At 38.8% G+C, this 18,722-nt stretch overlaps 3 protein-coding genes and 1 pseudogene across 7 annotated transcripts; all 4 read right to left on the reverse strand.

The window, feature by feature from the left end:
• Window positions 1–878: 878 nt before the first annotated feature.
• LOC111347418 (retinol dehydrogenase 12-like) lies at window positions 879–5,207 on the reverse strand (annotated as a pseudogene). The gene is made up of 5 exons (XR_016002417.1): window positions 4,872–5,207; window positions 4,258–4,389; window positions 3,644–3,907; window positions 2,687–2,980; window positions 879–2,005 (listed from the first exon to the last, which is right to left on the reverse strand). The product of XR_016002417.1 is annotated as a retinol dehydrogenase 12-like (transcript).
• A 146-nt stretch (window positions 5,208–5,353) lies between these two features.
• LOC111347408 (retinol dehydrogenase 12) lies at window positions 5,354–8,481 on the reverse strand. 3 transcript variants are annotated; one of them, XM_088762997.1, is made up of 4 exons: window positions 8,368–8,481; window positions 7,408–7,536; window positions 6,577–7,125; window positions 5,354–6,304 (listed from the first exon to the last, which is right to left on the reverse strand). In XM_088762997.1, the coding sequence occupies exons 2-4, from the start codon at window positions 7,526–7,528 to the stop codon at window positions 5,991–5,993; spliced, it is 984 nt and encodes a 327-aa protein (XP_088619123.1). In that variant the 5' UTR covers window positions 7,529–7,536; window positions 8,368–8,481; the 3' UTR covers window positions 5,354–5,990. The 3 variants fall into 3 exon arrangements, with proteins under 3 accessions (XP_088619123.1, XP_088619121.1, XP_088619122.1); XM_088762995.1 differs by having other exon boundaries at window positions 8,344–8,477; XM_088762996.1 differs by lacking the exon at window positions 8,368–8,481 and having other exon boundaries at window positions 7,408–8,319.
• A 355-nt stretch (window positions 8,482–8,836) lies between these two features.
• On the reverse strand, window positions 8,837–18,482 carry LOC148729587 (retinol dehydrogenase 12-like). Of its 2 annotated transcripts, none has more exons than XM_088762992.1 (4): window positions 18,383–18,482; window positions 10,460–10,591; window positions 9,601–10,149; window positions 8,837–9,340 (listed from the first exon to the last, which is right to left on the reverse strand). In XM_088762992.1, the coding sequence occupies exons 1-4, from the start codon at window positions 18,465–18,467 to the stop codon at window positions 9,027–9,029; spliced, it is 1,080 nt and encodes a 359-aa protein (XP_088619118.1). In that variant the 5' UTR covers window positions 18,468–18,482; the 3' UTR covers window positions 8,837–9,026. The 2 variants fall into 2 exon arrangements, with proteins under 2 accessions (XP_088619118.1, XP_088619117.1); XM_088762991.1 differs by lacking the exon at window positions 18,383–18,482 and adding an exon at window positions 11,671–11,805.
• LOC148729588 (uncharacterized) lies at window positions 14,004–17,966 on the reverse strand. Its single transcript, XM_088762998.1, has 2 exons — window positions 14,964–17,966; window positions 14,004–14,395 (listed from the first exon to the last, which is right to left on the reverse strand). The coding sequence occupies exons 1-2, from the start codon at window positions 15,262–15,264 to the stop codon at window positions 14,154–14,156; spliced, it is 543 nt and encodes a 180-aa protein (XP_088619124.1). The 5' UTR covers window positions 15,265–17,966; the 3' UTR covers window positions 14,004–14,153.
• Window positions 18,483–18,722: the final 240 nt, after the last annotated feature.

The following is an 18,722-nucleotide window of genomic DNA, read 5'->3' on the forward strand; positions in this document are numbered from 1 at the left end:
ATTTCTTTTGAGGTTGTAGTGCTTTGAGAGTGAGGTGGTGTTTATGATGAATTCTCTGCAGCTTGTTTTCAAGTTCGTTGTTAGACTGGGGTCTGTAGATGTGTCGGGTTTGTAGATAGGTAAGAAAATCTGACTCTTGGGGGTTTGACTCGCGGTAGTGTTTCCATCGTATTTGGTTGGCTAGTCGGCAGGATACAATATTGATACCCGTGATTCTGTTCATTTACTTCAGGAGAGTGGCTGAACTTGGGGCCTTTGGATAAGAGGTTGATTTCTTGAGCGTTAAGGTTACATGTGAGGTCGGTGACTAGCTTTGTTTCGTTTGGGGAATGAGCGTTGTTTGTGTCAACGATGTTTTCGCAGTTGGAAGTTCTGTTTATTTGGTCGGGTGGGTTATCTTCTGAGGTGGAGTTACTGGTGTTATCGTTTCTGAGGTTGTCCAATAGTTTAAAGAACATTTTGCTATGTAGATTTCTGGCGGTGTTGTATGCCAGATATCTTTGGGAGCGGATTTGGGATGCTGCCTCGGGTGAGAACTGAGATGTTATTTTTTCACCGAGTTGTTGTTGTTCGTGTTGTTTAATGGCGATAACTTTCCGAAGTGCTCTCCTGCTTTCGTTCAGGACGAAGTGTTTGGTTCTCAGTTCTCAATCTCACTCCAAACTCAATTAAAGTCTGAAATAACATGCGGCAGCTTTCAGAGTGAATGCTTAATGCAGGCCACAGCTGGGAACAGAATTGATGAAACAGTTTTCTTTCAAGAAGGCCCCTAACAAAAATTTGCCAAAGTTGTTTAACTTAAATAAGTTAAATATAAGGTAATAATTACAGTAAACCTTACATAGCTCTATGTCTAGTCAGGTTGATTGATTGATTGATTGATTGATTGATGATCGTTTAATTGCATACTCTTGCAGCTAAGGCTGAATTGCAGTATGGGTCAGTATTACATAGGTACAACATTAAATATACATCTTATTGATATCGAACAGTAACAAAATTATTAAGTCTGTCTGTGGCCCCTCTATGCCGATCTACTCGAACACTACTGGCTCGCAAAGAATAACCATGATGCACCTCTGTGGTGCAAGGAAGGATGGAACTTATAGGTTCAGTCCTCCTCGCCCCAGTCATGAACCTGGAACACAGTTCAGCTCTGCGAACCACGAGGGGTTACAGCCGAGCCTCACACTAAGGCCAGATCCATAGTCAAGACAGGGGAAGATTATCCTAAGTGCTTTCCGTTGTACTGACTAGACGAGCTCGTTAAGGTGCTCAGGAAGATATGCCCAGGCAGGGGGTGCGTACTCCAAGACCGACCGTATTAGGGAGCAATAAATAAGCACTAAATCAGTCCGGGGGACTCCTGCCTTCCCAAGCATCCTAAGAGCATAAAGGCGCTTGCTCGCTTTCTTCTTCCTAAGATATGCAATGCCTATCCCTATAACCTACTTGAGGGATAATGCATTGGAGACATGAAAGAAAAAGCATGTTACTCAGTAATGGCTTAATTGTAAGCAAGCTGTGATTGGCACTGGAGAATCAGCAAAGGTTCTGACCCGAAGCATGAAAGGTCAACATGCCATCAGAGACCTCTCACAGCTTTGCTGCTTGTTTAACAGTGCCATATCTAATGAGAGCCTGGTTGCTAGTAATGGTCCATAAAAATGTACATGCACAAACTAGAATGTCTAATATTTCCAGCTTTGTCCAGTGATCCTCTCACTAACTTCCCACAACTTCTTTGCCAAACCAGGATCTTTGGCCAGTTTATTGCCTTCTCTGACTTGACAATCACTGTAGTAAAGACCGGAGACACCTTCCAGCTCTTCTGCTACTGAACAGTAGATTGATGTCTGAGCTCCTTGCTTGCAATCTTTCAAGAACAAATATGCAATCAGCATTACAAATGGTTTAATGAATGGATTCTCCAGAAAATTATAGTTTCGCCAAATGTCTGAATTGACACCACCAGGATGAAGGGCGTACACTGTTACTCCAGTTCCTAAAACAAGAGAAGAATCATAAATAGGAGGCATCTTGATACCTCATTCTGATCCTTAGTGACAATTGAAAACAAACTTAATTATTATAAGTTCCCATAGTAACAATCTGCATGTGACTTGCTTTACCACCATTCAAATCTATTCAATTCTCTTCCGAGACTTTAAGTGGAACCCTTACATTAACTTTACACTACAATTTATAGAGTTCACTTTCATTCAAATATGGATCATATATAATTTCACCACATATGAGTCTGTGTGTGTGTTTTCTGTTTCTTGATTTTACTGCCATATATTTTAAAACTTATGAAAGGTGCTCTGTCTTTGCTAGTTTCTGCAAAAGAAGTGCACATAAGAGTAACCATTACATCATGAATTTCAAAGCCATACAGGTCTTTAAGACAGGGAAGGATTTCTGGCTTCCTCTGAGCCCAGAAAAATAAAAAGCTAGCTACATCAATGTACAGTACTGTTTTAACTTCAGACACGTCAGATTGAATCCAGGCTCTAAGTTTAATGTTCAGCCAGTTGACTGTCTGCCATAATTGTTCTCAAATCCAAAATCAATGAGATTTTTAAGACCAAATTTACTGATACACAAACTGTCTGGAAAAGGACTATTCTATGTTGCAATAATATTGGACCTGATTGTTCTGACCACACCCAAACATTTTACTCACCCTCCAGTCTTCGACTCAGTTCCTTTGTGAACACCACTTGAGCCAACTTTGATTGAGCATAACGTGCAAATCCACTATCGAACTTCTCCTTGGAAAGTTTAAAATCCTCAAGCTGGAGAGCAGCAATCTTTTGTTCGTGTGCCAGGGATGAAACATTTACAATGCGACTTGGTGCTGATTTCTTCATTTTGTCCAACAGAAGTAGAGTCAGAAGAAAATGGCTGAGATAGTTTACTTGAAAAACACTTTCATATCCATCCTTGGTCAGCCTATATGGGGCTCCCAGTCCAATCCCTGTAAAATAATAGGTGCACATATATTCTCCATACTATTCTTTAAATATTTATAGTACCAACAGGGAGAATTTGTTTTACAATCAAGAGTTTGTCATGTTAGCAACTGCTTCCTTTATTCTCATAATACTAGAGAGAGAAATAAGATGTTAGCCATGTATTCTTATGGAGTAATGAGTAAGTGATTTTCATCAGCTTATAATTTATTTATTTAGCTTCACCTAATTTCTTAGGTAGAGAGACCACTTCAGCCGAGCCAATTGCAGTGGATTCCTTATTATCAGAATCAAGGCCAGACCACAACACTGGGAGCTACATTCCCTACTCTATGTGATAAGTGTGTGGGTTCTTTAACGTCCCCTCCTAACCAGCACAGAGAAGATGAAGGAAACAGGGCCTACAGTTTTTTGGCCTTGTCCAAGAAGACTAGAATATCAGTCCAACCATTTGCAGATGTCATAGCAAAGGCAACACATTCTCCTCAGTTATTTTAAGACCCTGAGTGTTGGTCTGGTCTGGGGCTTCATCTCCCACATGGCAGTCTGGTACTCTACAACATGAGCTAACCAGGCAGTGTTACTTTTTAAACAAAGAGTTTGCCTTTGAATTTTTGTTTTCATATTACAATTTTTGGGTTGCCAGTCTCTTACTCTTACTCACTCACCTGCATTGTTCACAAGAATGTCCAGTGTTTCTTCTGTTTCACTGATGAGCTTAGCAAAGGCTCTCACAGACTCAAAGGAATTCAGATCTAAAATTCTAACAAGGACTTTATCACTTCCAGTCTCAGCAATAATGTCCCTTGCTGCATCTGTGGCTCTCTGTTCATCTCGACAGGCCAAAATGACTTTGGCACCCCTCTTAGCTAGGTCCAAAGCAGACTCCTTTCCTATTCCAGTGTTAGCCCCTGTTACAATAACAGTCTTACCTAAAAAAGGCAGAGTTAGCATAAAATTGAGTTTCTAAACCAAGAAAAATATTGCCAAGCTCATAAATTGCCACCAGCCATCAAACAGCCACAATAGGGCTTGTCATTTTGACCACCAATTGACTTCGAAACTGTATAGCTACATCCAGTCAGATCGAGACAGAGGAAAAATTTCCCGTGACACTTATGATGAAATACTTACACATGGCAGCATGCACTTATGAAGCCTTTGTCAAACATTAGTGCGGGATTTACTCAAGGATTAGTAAATAATTATAACCTCCACCCCAAATGGCCATCATAATCAGTGCTAGGCAAATTAATAATTTTTTTCCACCATGTACTCTTACCATCTCATCTTGCCTTGCTTCTGCACACTCCTCCACCAAAGTACCACTTAATAATCACCGCCAGACAGACTGTTGACGCTGTGACAAATAACAATCTTGTAGAAATACTTTCGGCGTTAAGAAGCTCGCCTTCTGTGATTCGAAACACATTATCAATACTTACCGTCATTGTATTGGTTTTGCACCATACAAAGATTCTCACACTTAACGGAAAAACAGAGAGCCGATGGACTTAATGATAAAATTGGAGAGTACTCGATTTTTCCTTTTTCTTCGATTAAATTAATAAAGATCGAGGTCAACGAGTTTTCATTTGACCGATATCTGAGATACGGTAAGAGTTTGCTACAGAAATCTAGAGACTGACTCGGTGAATGCCAAAAAGTGGTTTGTGTTTTGGCAGACAATATATGTCCAGTTGAAATTTGCGTTAGACAGAGCACTTCGAGACAAAGGCATCCTCCTTTCAGCAAACACGCGCATCAGTATTCAAACTCCAGCGAAAGGCGACGCGAAAGCCCGAGCTGTGCAGGTCACGCTATGCTCCAGAGATACCATTTTTTCATTGGGTTAGTTTTAACACTGATTGGAGCACAATTTGAGTGTAGACTAACCTTTCTTTACTTTTTCACCGTAAGTTATCTCAAAGCAGCATGAGAGCGAAAGAAACACGGCGCAATCAACAAAATACACCGCCATAGTGGGATATCCAGGGTCGCTCCACGATGCGCCCTCGACGTCAGATCCAGTCAGAATCGTTAGGCCCTGGGAATGAGAGGGGTCACGCCTCAAAACACTCATAAATACAGACGTTCTCAAGTTGTTTAGCAAGAGTAAAATAAAGTGATGCCCTGCAATCTCAAGGATTTTTTGGCCAAAATTGAGATAAGCTGTTGCTTCCAGGACACCACTTCTCTTTGGTTCCCCTTTTTTTTACTCTCCACTTGAAACAAGTTTAAGGGACACTCCTTTACTTGACCTGATAGGGTATGGGCCACAGTAAAATATTCATAGGTCGTGACTTCTCTCATTGCTCTGATTTAACTGTCTATAACTCAATGATCAAGATAGCTTTTTTACCATACAATACTAACAATTACTGGTGCTAATTTTACTCTAAATACAAGGACAGTAGATTTAATGAAAGCATAATTGAGAAATGCCCAAATAGTAGTAATGCAATACACTACAGCCACCAAACAAGGTAAGAGATGGGTACAAATTCAACCCCAACCAGCTAAGTTTTTCTCCAAATTTAGTGATAAAGACATCCATAATAATTGTTATTGTTTCTACAAGCAATACAAAATGTATCTTTTAAATACTCAATTTGTTTCCTGAGTGTAGTTTGCTTTTGTTTTTACTGTCATGTAAATGCCTATAATGTACATGTTCATGCCAATTAATTGAATGTGGCAGTGATCAACTCGAAAGCTTAAGCTACTTTGGTCACTGCGCACATTTTGCTTTTCACTACTTGTGTAATTCAATTTGCCTATGTCTCTCCTTGTTAATGTACTTTAATGTAGAAATAATTATTTGTAAATAGTACAAAATATATAAAGACTAAAGACATAAATTCTTATCATCCTCTCTACCAGTAAATGGCATTTACTTATAGATTGCCTATAGCATGTAACACTTCTACTGACACCACACTGTATACATCTCCATAAATGTAACAACAGAAATGTACCAAAAAACAAGTTACAAAAATGTTCATCATCAAATTCTTAATCTCTCCAACTTTCTCCAGTGATCCTCTCACTTGCATCCCACAGCTTCTTTGCCAAACCAGGATCTTTTGCCAATTTATTGCTCTCCTTGACTTTGCAATCACTGTAATAAAGGCCCGAGACACCTTCCAGCTCTTCGGCCACTGAACAGTAGATGGTAGTCTGTGCCCCTTGCTTGCAGTCTTTGAAGAACAGAAACATCACCAGCATTACAAATGGTCTGATATATGGTTTCTTCAAAATCTCCAAGTTTCGCCAAATGTCTGATGAGACAACACCAGGATGAAGAGCATAAACTGTCACTCCAGTTCCTAAATGGAGACATAAAACTAAGTTATAAAAGAAACTCAGCTGCTGTGGCTAATATACATCAAATCACATCCTTGTTACTCTCATTAACATCTGCCAGTAAAACTTGAGAATATAGTTTTTGTTACTGATTAAAATATAATATACTTGCACTTAAAGTGAATTTTATGTTGTAGAAAAGGATAGCAAGTCATTACAATCAAACATGTGGTAGCAACATACTATTTCTATTTTTTGATGGTTGGTGATCTGTTCCCCACAACATTTCACTCACCTTCCAGTCTTCGGCTTAATTCTTTTGTGAACACCACCTGTGCCAACTTTGATTGAGCGTAGCGTTGAAATGGATCAAAGTTCTCCTTGGACAATTTAAAATCATCAAGCTGGAGATCAGCATTCATTTCTTCATGTGCCATGGATGAGACATTGATAATGCGACTTGGTGCTGATTTCTTCATTTTTTCCAACAGAAGTAGAGTCAGAAGAAAATGGCTGAGATAGTTTACTTGGAAAATACTTTCATATCCATCCTTAGTCAACCTGTAGTATTCCCCAACTCCTGCATTGTTCACAAGAATGTCCAGTCTTTCTTCTGTTTCATTAATGAGTTTAGCAAAGGCTCTCACTGACTTAAAGGAGGACAGGTCAACAATTCTAACAAGGACTTTATCACTTCCAGTTTCTGCAATAATGTCTTTTGCTGCATCTGTGGCCCTCTTTTCATCTCGGCAAGCCAAAATGACTTTTGCACCCCTCTTGGCTAGGTCCAAAGCAGTCTCCTTTCCTATTCCAGTGTTAGCCCCTGTTACAATAACAGTCTTACCTATAAGAAAATGGCACAGTCAGCAAAACCTTGATGCAACTTTGTAACTGATCTCTGTGCAAAGGTTTGCAGATTATGTTAAGCAGTGACATATTTCATTTTATTTTTTGTTTGGTTTTAATGATGCAAATTAAAAAGAACGTACAAACACAGTCATCATGAAATCAAGTGAAAGAGACTTATTAATGATGATCTACAACAACTCAATGTGTGGAGAGTTAAAAATAAACCTGCATAGTGTATGTCTTAATCATTATTATGTCTGCTTATATACACTCTTACCATCTAATCTTGCCTTGCTTTTGCACACTCCTCCACCAAAATGCCACTTAATGAGCGCTACTAGACAAACTGTTACTGCTGTGTAAGCTACCAGCTTTGTAGCAATACTTTGGCCAATCATTGGGTCTCCTTGCATGATCAATGAAAAACAACATTTTAAGAAATATGAAATTTGAACATAAAAGCCTTTAGAGATTTAAAATACCTGGAGATGAAAACGTTTAGATATGTTGTATCTCAAATTTTAATTTTTTTAATTGAAAACGGTTACAGTTTGATCCTTCATGTATGTGGTCCCAGATCTCTGAACATAATCATACACAATGAAATATAAGATTTAAATAGTCTGGTTGGAAAATTTTCAACCCAAAGGAAAAATTTGCATCAAAACAACAAAAACTTTTTGTTCAAGTAAAACTCCTTGCTTGCTTCCCATATTTAAAATATCCACTTGCATCCATGTTTGCACTATTGCTAACCCTGGAACTTGATGTCTCCCAATGAACGAGCGTTCGAAACAAGTTCTTTTTCTCAGAAGAATTTGTCTGGATTAGAGTAAAAAATAATCCCAGTCAATGAAGCATTATTTACATTTAGTACTGTTGAAAAACTATTTCCTATGGTTGTCTTTACAAATATTACATAATTATATGCATAACCCCTCCCAATGCAAAAGTCGTCTAATTGAGCTCTAGGTATTTATGATTTAGTGAGCACTTGATGTCTCGGAAAGAAATGAACTCACAGAACATCACAACAGGATTCCATCTCCTACTTTCTAACTAACGAAACAGCTTATACCGATAATTCGATAACGAAACTTGCCGCGCGCAGGTCAACACGTGGTTCGCAGTGTTACAAGTCACAAGTTAGAGACTTTAAGTAACTCCAGAAATAATCGAAGTACATCTGTGAATAACAGACATAAATACAAACCAGGCATGGTCTCTTCAAAGATACCTCAAAACAAGAGAAAAGGAGATCAACATCTCAACCCTGCACGCGCTCCATCTCTTGACTTCCGCTTTCACTTCCACCGGCAGGGATGACCGAAAACGGTCTGGAAATGGATTAGTCTCCGGTCCTTTTTAGCCTACGCGGTATTGATAGACACGCCCTGAGTAGGGATGTGCCAGGGTGTGAAGAACAAAGAAATCGTAATTGCAGCCCTGACAAATTTATTCAAAGGGTTGCTGACTAATGTTCTACTTGTAACCACTTTTTTTAAATTGAGGAAATTTCAAATGTTCACAATCTTTTATTGAAGACAGATGCTGTCTCTTAAATAAGTTCAAACACAGAGACAATTGCTTGAAGAGATTCTCCAAGGACTCCCAAGCCATCTCTTTAGTTATCTTGCACTAGAGTTGGGTACAGATTTAACCTCAACCAGCCATTTTTTTTCTAAATTTAATGATAAAGACATCCATATTTTTTTTCTAAATTTAATGATAAAGACATCCATAAATTCTTGTCATCCTCTACAATTAGCATTTCCCTATAGACTGTGTAGGGCAAGCAAACAACACCCCCACATTACCTGTACTACAATACACATCTCAATAAATGTAACTATAGAAATGGATCAAAAATTAGCTACAAAAATGTTCATCAAAATGTTAATCTCTCCAGCTTTCTTCAGTGATCCTCTCACTTGCATCCCACAGCTTCTTTGCCAAACCAGGATCTTTTGCCAGTTTATTGCCTTCCTTGACTTTGCAATCACTGTAATAAAGGCCTGAGACACCTTCCAGCTCTTCTGCCACTGAACAGTAGATGGTAGTCTGTGCCCCTTGCTTGCAGTCTTTGAAGAACAGAAACATCACCAGCATCACAAATGGTCTGATATATGGTTTCTTCAAAGTCTTCCAGTTTCGCCAAATGTCTGATGTGACAACACCAGGATGAAGAGCATAAACTGTCACTCCAGTTCCTAAATGGAGACATAAAACTAATTTATCAGCTGCTGTGGCTAATATACATCAAATCACATCCTTGTTACTCTCAGTAACATCTACCAGTACATCTCAGGATTAAAAATGTTGTTATTGATCAAAATATAATATATTTGGACTAAGTGAATTTTATGTTGCAGAAAAGGATAACAAGCCATTTCAATCAAACAAGTTGTAGCAACATACTACTTCTATTTTTCAATGGTTGGTGATCTTTTCTTCAGAATATTTCACTCACCTTCCAGTCTTCGGCTCAATTCCTTCGTGAACACCACCTGGGCCAATTTTGATTGAGCATAGCGTCTAAATCCGTCAAAGTTCTCCTTAGACAATTTAAAATCATCAAGCTGGAGATCAGCATTCTTTTGCTCATGTGCCAGGGATGAGACATTTATAATGCGACTTGGTGCTGATTTCTTCATTTTGTCCAACAGAAGTAGAGTCAGAAGAAAATGGCTGAGATAGTTTACTTGGAAAACACTTTCATATCCATCCTCAGTCAACGTGTAACTTCTTCCAAGTCCTGCATTGTTCACAAGAATGTCCAGTCTTTCTTCTGTTTCATTAATGAGTTTAGCAAAGGCTCTCACTGACTTAAAGGAGGACAGGTCAACAATTCTAACAAGGACTTTATCACTTCCAGTCTCTGCAATAATATCTTTTGCTGCATCTGTGGCCCTCTTTTCATCTCGGCAAGCCAAAATGACTTTTGCACCCCTCTTGGCTAGGTCCAAAGCAGTCTCCTTTCCTATTCCAGTGTTAGCCCCTGTTACAATAACAGTCTTACCTGTAAGAAAATGGCACAGTCAGCAAAACCTTGATGCAACTTTATAACTGATTTCTGCTCAAAGGTATGCAGATTGTGACAGTGACAGATTTCATTTCATTTCTTTATTTGGTTTTCATGATGCAAAATAAAGGAGTGCCCACAAACACTGTGAAATCAAGAGAAAAAGCCTTTGATGATGAGTTACAACAACTCAATTTGTGGAGAGTTGAAAACAAACCTGTAGAGTGCATGCTTTCATCATTATTATTCCTGCTTACATACACTCTTACCATCTAATCTTATTATTCCTGCTTATATACACTCTTACCATCTAATCTCGCCTTGCTTTTGCACACTCCTCCACTAAAATGCCACTTCATGAGTGCCACCAGACAAAATGTTACTGCTGTAAAAACTGCCAGTTTTGTAACAGCACTTTGGGAGATCAATGGGTCTGATCCTTGGGTGATCAATGAAAAACATGATTGTAAGAAATTGAAATTTGATTACACTGTTGATACAATACTCATGGACAACAAAAAAGCCTTTTGAGGTTAAAAATACTTTGAGATGCATACATATAGAAGATGTTGTGTCTCAAATTTTTTCCATTTTGTTTTTAATTCAAAACTAGTTTAAAATTGATCCTTCAAGTATGTGGTCCCAGATCTCTAAACATTATTGTAGACAATTGACCACTTTCATAAATGGCTGCCGGATTGATATTCTTTTGTTTAAATTCAAATTAGCCTTTCTGGCCTCGTTCTCCAGTTCAAAATTCAAAAGAATGCATTATCTCAAGCGAGGCTAGTGAGGCTAATTTGAATTTAAACAAAAGAATATCAATCCGGCAGCCATTTACGAAAGCGGTGTACAAAATACCAAATTCAAATAAACTGGCAAGAAAAATTTCAACCCAAAGGAAAACTTGCATCAAAACAACACAAAATTTGTGTTCAAATGGATAACCATTGCTCACTTCCTCATCTAAGCTCCACTTACATCCATGTTTGCATTATTACTAACCCTGGATTTAAGTAGGGGTGGGTGGAACAAAAGGTGGTCCCAAAATAAACAAAGTGCAGTTGGTCAGCATTTTCGAAAAGTTCGTGGCAAAGTGGGCGTTTGCACGGATGTCTCCCAGTGAACGAGCATTTTAGAAAAATTCTTTTTCTCAGGAGAATTTGTCTGGATTAGAGTAAAAAATAGGCCCAGTCAAAGAAGTGTTAGATACTGTTAAAAAAATTTTATTTCATAAGGTTGTCTTTACAAATATTACATGATCCCTTCCAATGCAATGTCGTCTAATTGAGCTTCAGGTATCTGTATTTTAATGAGCACTCGGTGTATCGGAAAGAAATGAACTCTAGGAACACCATAAAATGTTTCTGTCTCCTGCTTTCAAACTAACGAAACACCTGATAATGAAACTCGCCGCGCGCAGTGAACATGCGGTTCGTAGCTGTTACAAGTTGGAAACTTGCAGTAACTGCAGAAATAATTAGCTTACATTTGTAAATAAAAGACATTAATACAAACCTTTCATGGTCTCTTCACCTAAAGATACCTCAAAAAGGCAAGAGAAAAGGACAGCCATGGCTCCAACCTGCACACACTCCATCTCTTTTCTTTCGTTGTAACAAGGATGACCGAGAGCGAACTGGGAAACAGATTAGACTCCGGTCTCCCTTTACCTGCACGGTTGGGATGTAGCAGGGTGTGCAAAACACAAAAGTCGGAAGTGCAGCCCAAAGAAGTGTATGCAAAGGAACGCAAACTAAGTTGTAGTTGTAGCCTTTTTTTAATAGACAGAAACTTTGTGGAGTTTACAAGCTTTTATGCGTGTTTGAAGACAGTCCGCTGTTCAAACACGCGGACAGTTCTTTCCCCAGATATGATTAGAGAACTATCTGCACACCTTAGAAACAGATCCAGCTTAGGACCAAAACTGGATAAAGAACGTTTTAAAGGTATTTTTTAAATTGATTAAGTTTTAAGTATTATTTAACTTCTCAGATCTCTCCAAATTTTGGGGCATTTTAACCCTTGCCTGCATCTGCATAATGTAACATCTGATTGATGTTGTTGCTGTGATTGCTTTTTTTCTAAAAGGAAGAGAAAACTTAAAAGAGATTCCGTCGAAAACCAATCGTCTTTTTGGTTAAGGTTTCGAAACGTTAGCCTCTGTTACTGACCACAGTCGTTTCCAAGGCTACTTGAACCCGAACAATCAAACTTCAAGAACATTTGGAGCCTGCAGTGAAGGTGGTTTATAAGGGCGAGTTCACGTGAAGAAGCTCGCGATCATATATTCGACTGACCATTGTTTGAGTTAGAGTTGGTAAAATTCATTTCTCTCCCCAGCCTCCCGCTGCTGTAAAATTCAAAAACGGTGGCTACAAAATTTCTCCAAGTACTCGCCCGCCAAAACCACACTTGCTTACGGGCTCATTCAACGCACAAAGGTTTTACCCATTTAATGAAAAGCGTAATTGATGAAATCCTCAAAAGAATTATCGATTGGCCCCAAGTAGTCAATAATTGACCGCAATTACTCTGATATGATCAACTAACGCAGTTTACTTATACATTATTTATTTATTTATTTCCTGTAAAGAACATAATCTTCAGGGAGAAGATAAATTGGAGCCCAAATGGGAATTTCAATTGAACGGAATTTGCATTTGAGTTGTTTCATTCCTATATTTATATTTAGCGCATTTTAACCATGAAGGTGTGGCAATTACGTCATTAAATTTAGTCTTGCAGAACCTTATCTTAATGTTCGGCGTGTTTGTCTTGAATCATGGCAACAAACGGTTCTAAATGCAGGACTGTGGCACGTCTAAGCGATCTTAGCGTTCAGCAAGTGAAGGCAACGATACTTTCAACAGAGGTACTTCTCTTCCTCCCAAGTGAGGTTCTTTGGGATTTGAGAAGGCGAAATTCCAAACATAGACGCTACATTATCCTCATAAGTGATATTCCCACTAAATCAGATGGAAACATGGTTTCTGGTGTGATATGTGGTTATCATGCCTTAAAGAAGGAGTTTTTATTTGGGGAATATCAAACGATTGTATCTCTAGACCCACTAGAGAGTGTAACATGGAAGAAGTCAGTCCAAGTTAGAGAAATTTTGTCTCATATACAAAAAGTTCTCGAAAAGAGACTGGTAGATTTGAGTGAGACTAGTTGTCAATCAAACCAAACAGAGGCAGAGTCACGATTATACCAAGAAGTAGCCCGTTGGAATTTAAAGAACAACTACTTCTTTGAGCTTAAATTCAGCGACGAATTTCTTGAATTTGCGAAAACAGAAACGATAAAGGTGAAGATGGAAGTACAGTAAGAAAATCGCAAAGACAATTATTTCAGTCAAACTGGATTACATGCAGGCAGCTCGTCAATTGTTTGAATCGAACTCTCCTGGGAAAGAAAACAAAGAACAGACCAAACACAGTTTTAAAAAGCAGCTGATCTACACTGACATTCTATTCTTTTTTGCGCCTTAACACAGAGCAGTTTTTTCGCATGGCTTCATAACAAACCCAACTGATGTACGTTTTGCGACACGACCGTTTTTCCTTTTTGGAAAGTTTGGGCGCGGAGACCTGGAAAAGAGATCCAACGATAACCTTCAAGCCAACTTGAGGTAGACTAGGCTCCAACCCGGCGTGGAAACTGAATCCTACAGCAATGGAAAGAATCACTCGGACGCTCGAAATGAAGAACTATGGCCATAATCTGCAAGGTGGATCATTTCCAACAAATTTTGACAGCCTGCGATCGACTACTTGAAGCATCCATAATCACGAGGAAAGATGGCATTGCCTGCCCAATCAGCGATGACCGTCATAGTGACGCTTCATCCTAATGAGTTTCGTTCGCTGCCAAACAAAGACATGGTCAATCTCGACTATGAAAGACAACTAACGAGGTTTTTTTTTTTTTTCTCTCTTCGAGTTTGTATAAGTTCGGAATAAAAAGCCTTAAAATAAAACCCATGCTCATGGAACGAATTATATGTAGCCCGGAAGGGTAAGCCGTGGTAAACATTCTATTTTCTCCTTTGCAATTCTAAGAAAATCTTGATTCAGTTCTATCGTCAACCAATGTTGATATTTCGATATCCACCTGGCAACATGATGATAAAGATAATTTGTTTGTCTTGATGCCCAGCTTGTCGGTTCACAGACATGGCGAATGGTATCCCTGTGTGCGGAGCCCAACTGCTTGTATTTAGTAATGTGTTGAACTATATCTAAAGGTGACATAAGACAGATAATTTCATTGGAGATTTATGCGAATAGTTCAGTAAATATCAGGTACATGTAACTCTGTTTAGCATGGTCTATAAGATAACTTTTGTCCCAGGTTTTTGCCTCAGCTCAGGGACTTATCAATGTTTGCGGGCTCACTCGGCTGCGCCTCGCGAATCCATAACATTTTCACTACTGTGATGACGAATATCGTTGTCGATAAGAGTACAGACCACGCACACTAAACCACAGTCCACTTCTTAAATATGCAATTTTTACAAAAAAGTTCTCCAGGATTCACAAACGTTGATATCAATCCCAACACTTTTGCTCTAGTGTTGGAAAAACAAAATTGAAATACATTACGTAACATCCCTTGACTACGAATTTACCAGACACTTTTCCTTCTGCGAAATCTTCATAGATAAAAACAATCATTTCTAACGGGTAAACCGAACGGAATTTTTCCCGCAGGGTTCGTCTTGAAGCATCCAATGCGGGTGAAACTAAATGACCAGATTTGCCCCAATTTCTAACAGCATGTAAGAACACGTCGTCCATGCCGCTTACCTTTAGAGCTGATTTCACTGCACCATTGTACTAAATTTCGAGGATCTTGGCAAATGCAACCTTCGAATACACCAAACAAAAACGTTTTCCTCGAGACGTGAAATCCGCAAGTGATTCTGCGCTGAAAATTTCCGTCCTTAATTGTGCATCGAGAATGAATGAATACAACAGGTGAGTCTTCAATCCGAGGGATAAATATCTGTCTTGCAATGTAACCTGGTTCGACAGCCAGAGCATAATTTTCGTTCAACTTGGAAGTTTTCATGTAGCAGATACATATGTCTTGAAGTGAATCAACCATGTTCTGTCGGAATGTTCTCGGTGACAAATTGGATATATAAACTACGATTAACGGTAAGGCTTATTTCGAAGCGTGGTATGTTTGTATTTAATTACTTCAGTCGTTCTTATAATAAATAAAGCCAAAATTATGTTCAGGTGCAACAAAAATATTTCAATACTTTTGAAAAGGATGAATATTCATTTAAGAATATGGCAAACATTCAGGAACAAATTTACGGTTTGTTGCACTTATTTGGCGCTGTAACTCGCATCAGGATAGTTTTGAATAGTCCCACGAATTTAACAAAAAAGCGTATTTCGTTAGAGCTCAACTGATTCATCTTCAATCCCATATTGGATAAAAAGCGCTTTTTTCTATGATTTAATCTTTGAGTAAAGAATTTTGAATCACTCTGCAGGTGTATCAGCACAAAACACTCATGATTTATTTGCAACTCAATCTCAGTTAAAGTTTATTATTTTATGAAATAATTCTTAAAACGTCGCGGTTCTTTTTCATTGGCTAGCGAAACACGATCCTTGTAACTGAATGTGAGATCGTGTAAGTTAAGTACAAATTATGTTCCAACTTGCCACCCTCAAAGTAGGATTTTCCATTTTCAGTGCCATATGTTATCTCTGAATTCCGTTTTCTGAAATTTTTTTGTACAGATTTCGGTCAGAAACAGGTGGCAATATCCAGGCTATTGTTACTGAAAAAATAGATTAACAGCAATAATTAAGAATATGCAATTAACAGATAACGACACAAACGTTCCCAACATAGTTAATAGAGGGGACTGGGTTCCCTCTATTAACTATGGTCCCAATAAAAAAATAAGACACTCTTGGAATTAGTGAGATCTTAAGAGAGGATGAAGGGTGAAACAAATCCACAGTGTCCTGATGGCTACATGAGCTATGCTCTCCCCCTCCTTTACAAATCACCTTATGTTTATCTCACGTTAACTTATTAACCTGTAAGTCTCCAGCCTATGTGAGCTAACAGAGATTTAGAGGGAAATAATCTTGAAGAAACTGCAATCTTTCTATCAGCTCATACGAGCTCGGAGCCTGATTTTAATTGAAAAAAAAATTAATAAAGAACAGTTTACCTAACCCATGTAAGCTGGGATATTTTAGTTGGAGTAAAATTATTCAAAGAAAAATTACCGTGAAAATTGCTCTAAGGAAAGTTTTCTGTTGAAGTATTCCCCACTTTGCTGCATAATTTCAAATGTATCTTGAGGTAATACAGCAAGATTTAGTCATTTACTTTACAAGATTGTGTGTTCCGCAACAGAATTATCGTCCTCTTTGTTTAGCTCGGCAAAGATAAAGTGCTCTGTTCACTGAAAATTGTTCCAATCTTAAACCTGTACAGTAGCAACTTCGTTAACAGGGGCGCGATAAGGGAAGACAACATCAACCATACTTGGCATCATAAGACGCAAAATGCCACCAAACCCCAGCAAATTAAGCCAGGAAATACGAAATAATCGCATTATTTTTAGTGAACTTGGCCCGCTGAGAAAGAACGAGAAGACAATGGAGGATAATGGTTCTAGTAAAAACCATACAGAGTAGTAAGCTCCAAAATGACTGTAGAACTTTTTCTTATCGGAATGATTTCGGATGGACAAATATATCCCAAAAACAAAACAAACCCAGGCGATTATCCGTAGAAATTGAAGCCCTTTATCCGCAAGACTTTCAAGAACAAAATGGAAAAACAGAAGGTCCACGGACGCCTGTTTGTACGCGAACAGACCTCCGTAGGTAGAAGCGAGCAGCGAGCAAAACATATAAAGGTCTTTGCTGATGCGAACTTTTGTCATCGTCCACCCATGTGCTAACCAAACTAGAAGCAGAATAAAGAGGACTTCACTCGTAAGATGGAGAAACTCCGCAACATTTTTTTAAATAGGGAATTTGTATTCCACTTCGAATGTACGGTATGTAGTAGATACACGTGAACAGCTGAACGATTACCTCACAACTTAAAGAAGCCATGAAAACTTTGAAGGCCTTGTGTAGTTTATTTTCAAGTTGAAGAAGCTTTCGTGCAAAAACTAAACCAATCAAAAATAGGACAAGTGTGGCTCCAAATGACACTGCTAGAGCCTCAACGCCGTGAGTTTCTTCACCGGATAAATGTTTCTCCCAGGAGTCACCGTTTGTAAATGTAAATTCATAAGAGACGTCCAATCCCTGGGAACTATTACAGTGACTTAGTACAAAGAACCACCATTGGTCGGTTGAATAAACGTGAAGAACGCCCGAACATTTCCGAAGATTTCTGTAAATACTTTGGAGGCATTGTGTTGAATAGTTTGTCGAGGTTTTCGAAATCTCGTCTGCCGATTTATTTTGAAATTTAACAATTCCCTGAGCGCGAGAAAGCTTGGATTGGCAGTCCATGACATCATTCGTTGAAACAGTTTTATACGAGGCGTGAGAATAATACGCCAGATGGGGACAGCATTCTCCTGTGACAGAATATTCCACTTTGTATTCCAGCTTTCCTTGATTATCAATGAAGGCAAATTCAGAGACGAACACCCAACTTTGTCCATTGTTGATGTTTCCAGAGAAATATTTGCCAGATGTACAACATAGTATCAGGAAAAAGTAAAAGCCTGGGATGGTAGATCGTCCCATTACCGAGCTAGCTTACTTTTTGGCTGAAAGTTCTGCAACTTTAGAATTCCCTACACTCGATTAAATTGCGTCACAATGCATTGCTTAATGCGCCTTTGATGACATCAAATCTTTCCAAAAATTACAAAATTTTGTCATCTCAGTTAATAATAATAATTGAGGTAATACGCGCGCTCTGATCGGTCCAAAAAATGGCGTTTTGTAGTATTGGTTGACTCCAATAGAAATCTGAAAAAAAGTTGTCCGGGGAGCCCCTGCCTTAGAAATATGGGTCTGAACTTTGAAATTTGCGTTAGACAGAGCACTTCGAGACAAAGGCATCCTCCTTTCAGCAAACACGCGCATCAGTATTCAAACTCCAGCGAAAGGCAACACGAAAGCCCGAGCTGTGCAGGTCACGCTATGCTCCAGAGATACCATTTTTTCATTGGGTTAGTTTTAACACTGATCGGAGCCCAATTTGAGTGTAGACTTACCTTTCTTTTCTTTTTCACCGTAAGTTATCTCAAAGCAGCATGAGAGCGAAAGAAACACGGCGCAATCAACAAAATACACCGCCATAGTGGGATATCCAGGGTCGCTCCACGATGCGCCTGAGACGTCAGAGCCAGTCAGAATCGATAGGCCCTGGGAATGAGAGAGGTCACGCCTCAAAACACTCATAATTACAGACGTTCTTAAGTTGTTTAGCAAGAGTAAAATAAAGTGATGCCCTGCAATCTCAAGGATTTTTTGGCCAAAATTGAGATAAGCTGTTGCTTCCAGGACACCACTTCTCTTTGGTTCCCCTTTTTTTTACTCTCCACTTGAAACAAG

This window comes from Stylophora pistillata, chromosome 6 (assembly GCF_964205215.1).
Source record: "Stylophora pistillata chromosome 6, jaStyPist1.2, whole genome shotgun sequence".
NCBI lineage: Eukaryota > Metazoa > Cnidaria > Anthozoa > Scleractinia > Pocilloporidae > Stylophora > Stylophora pistillata.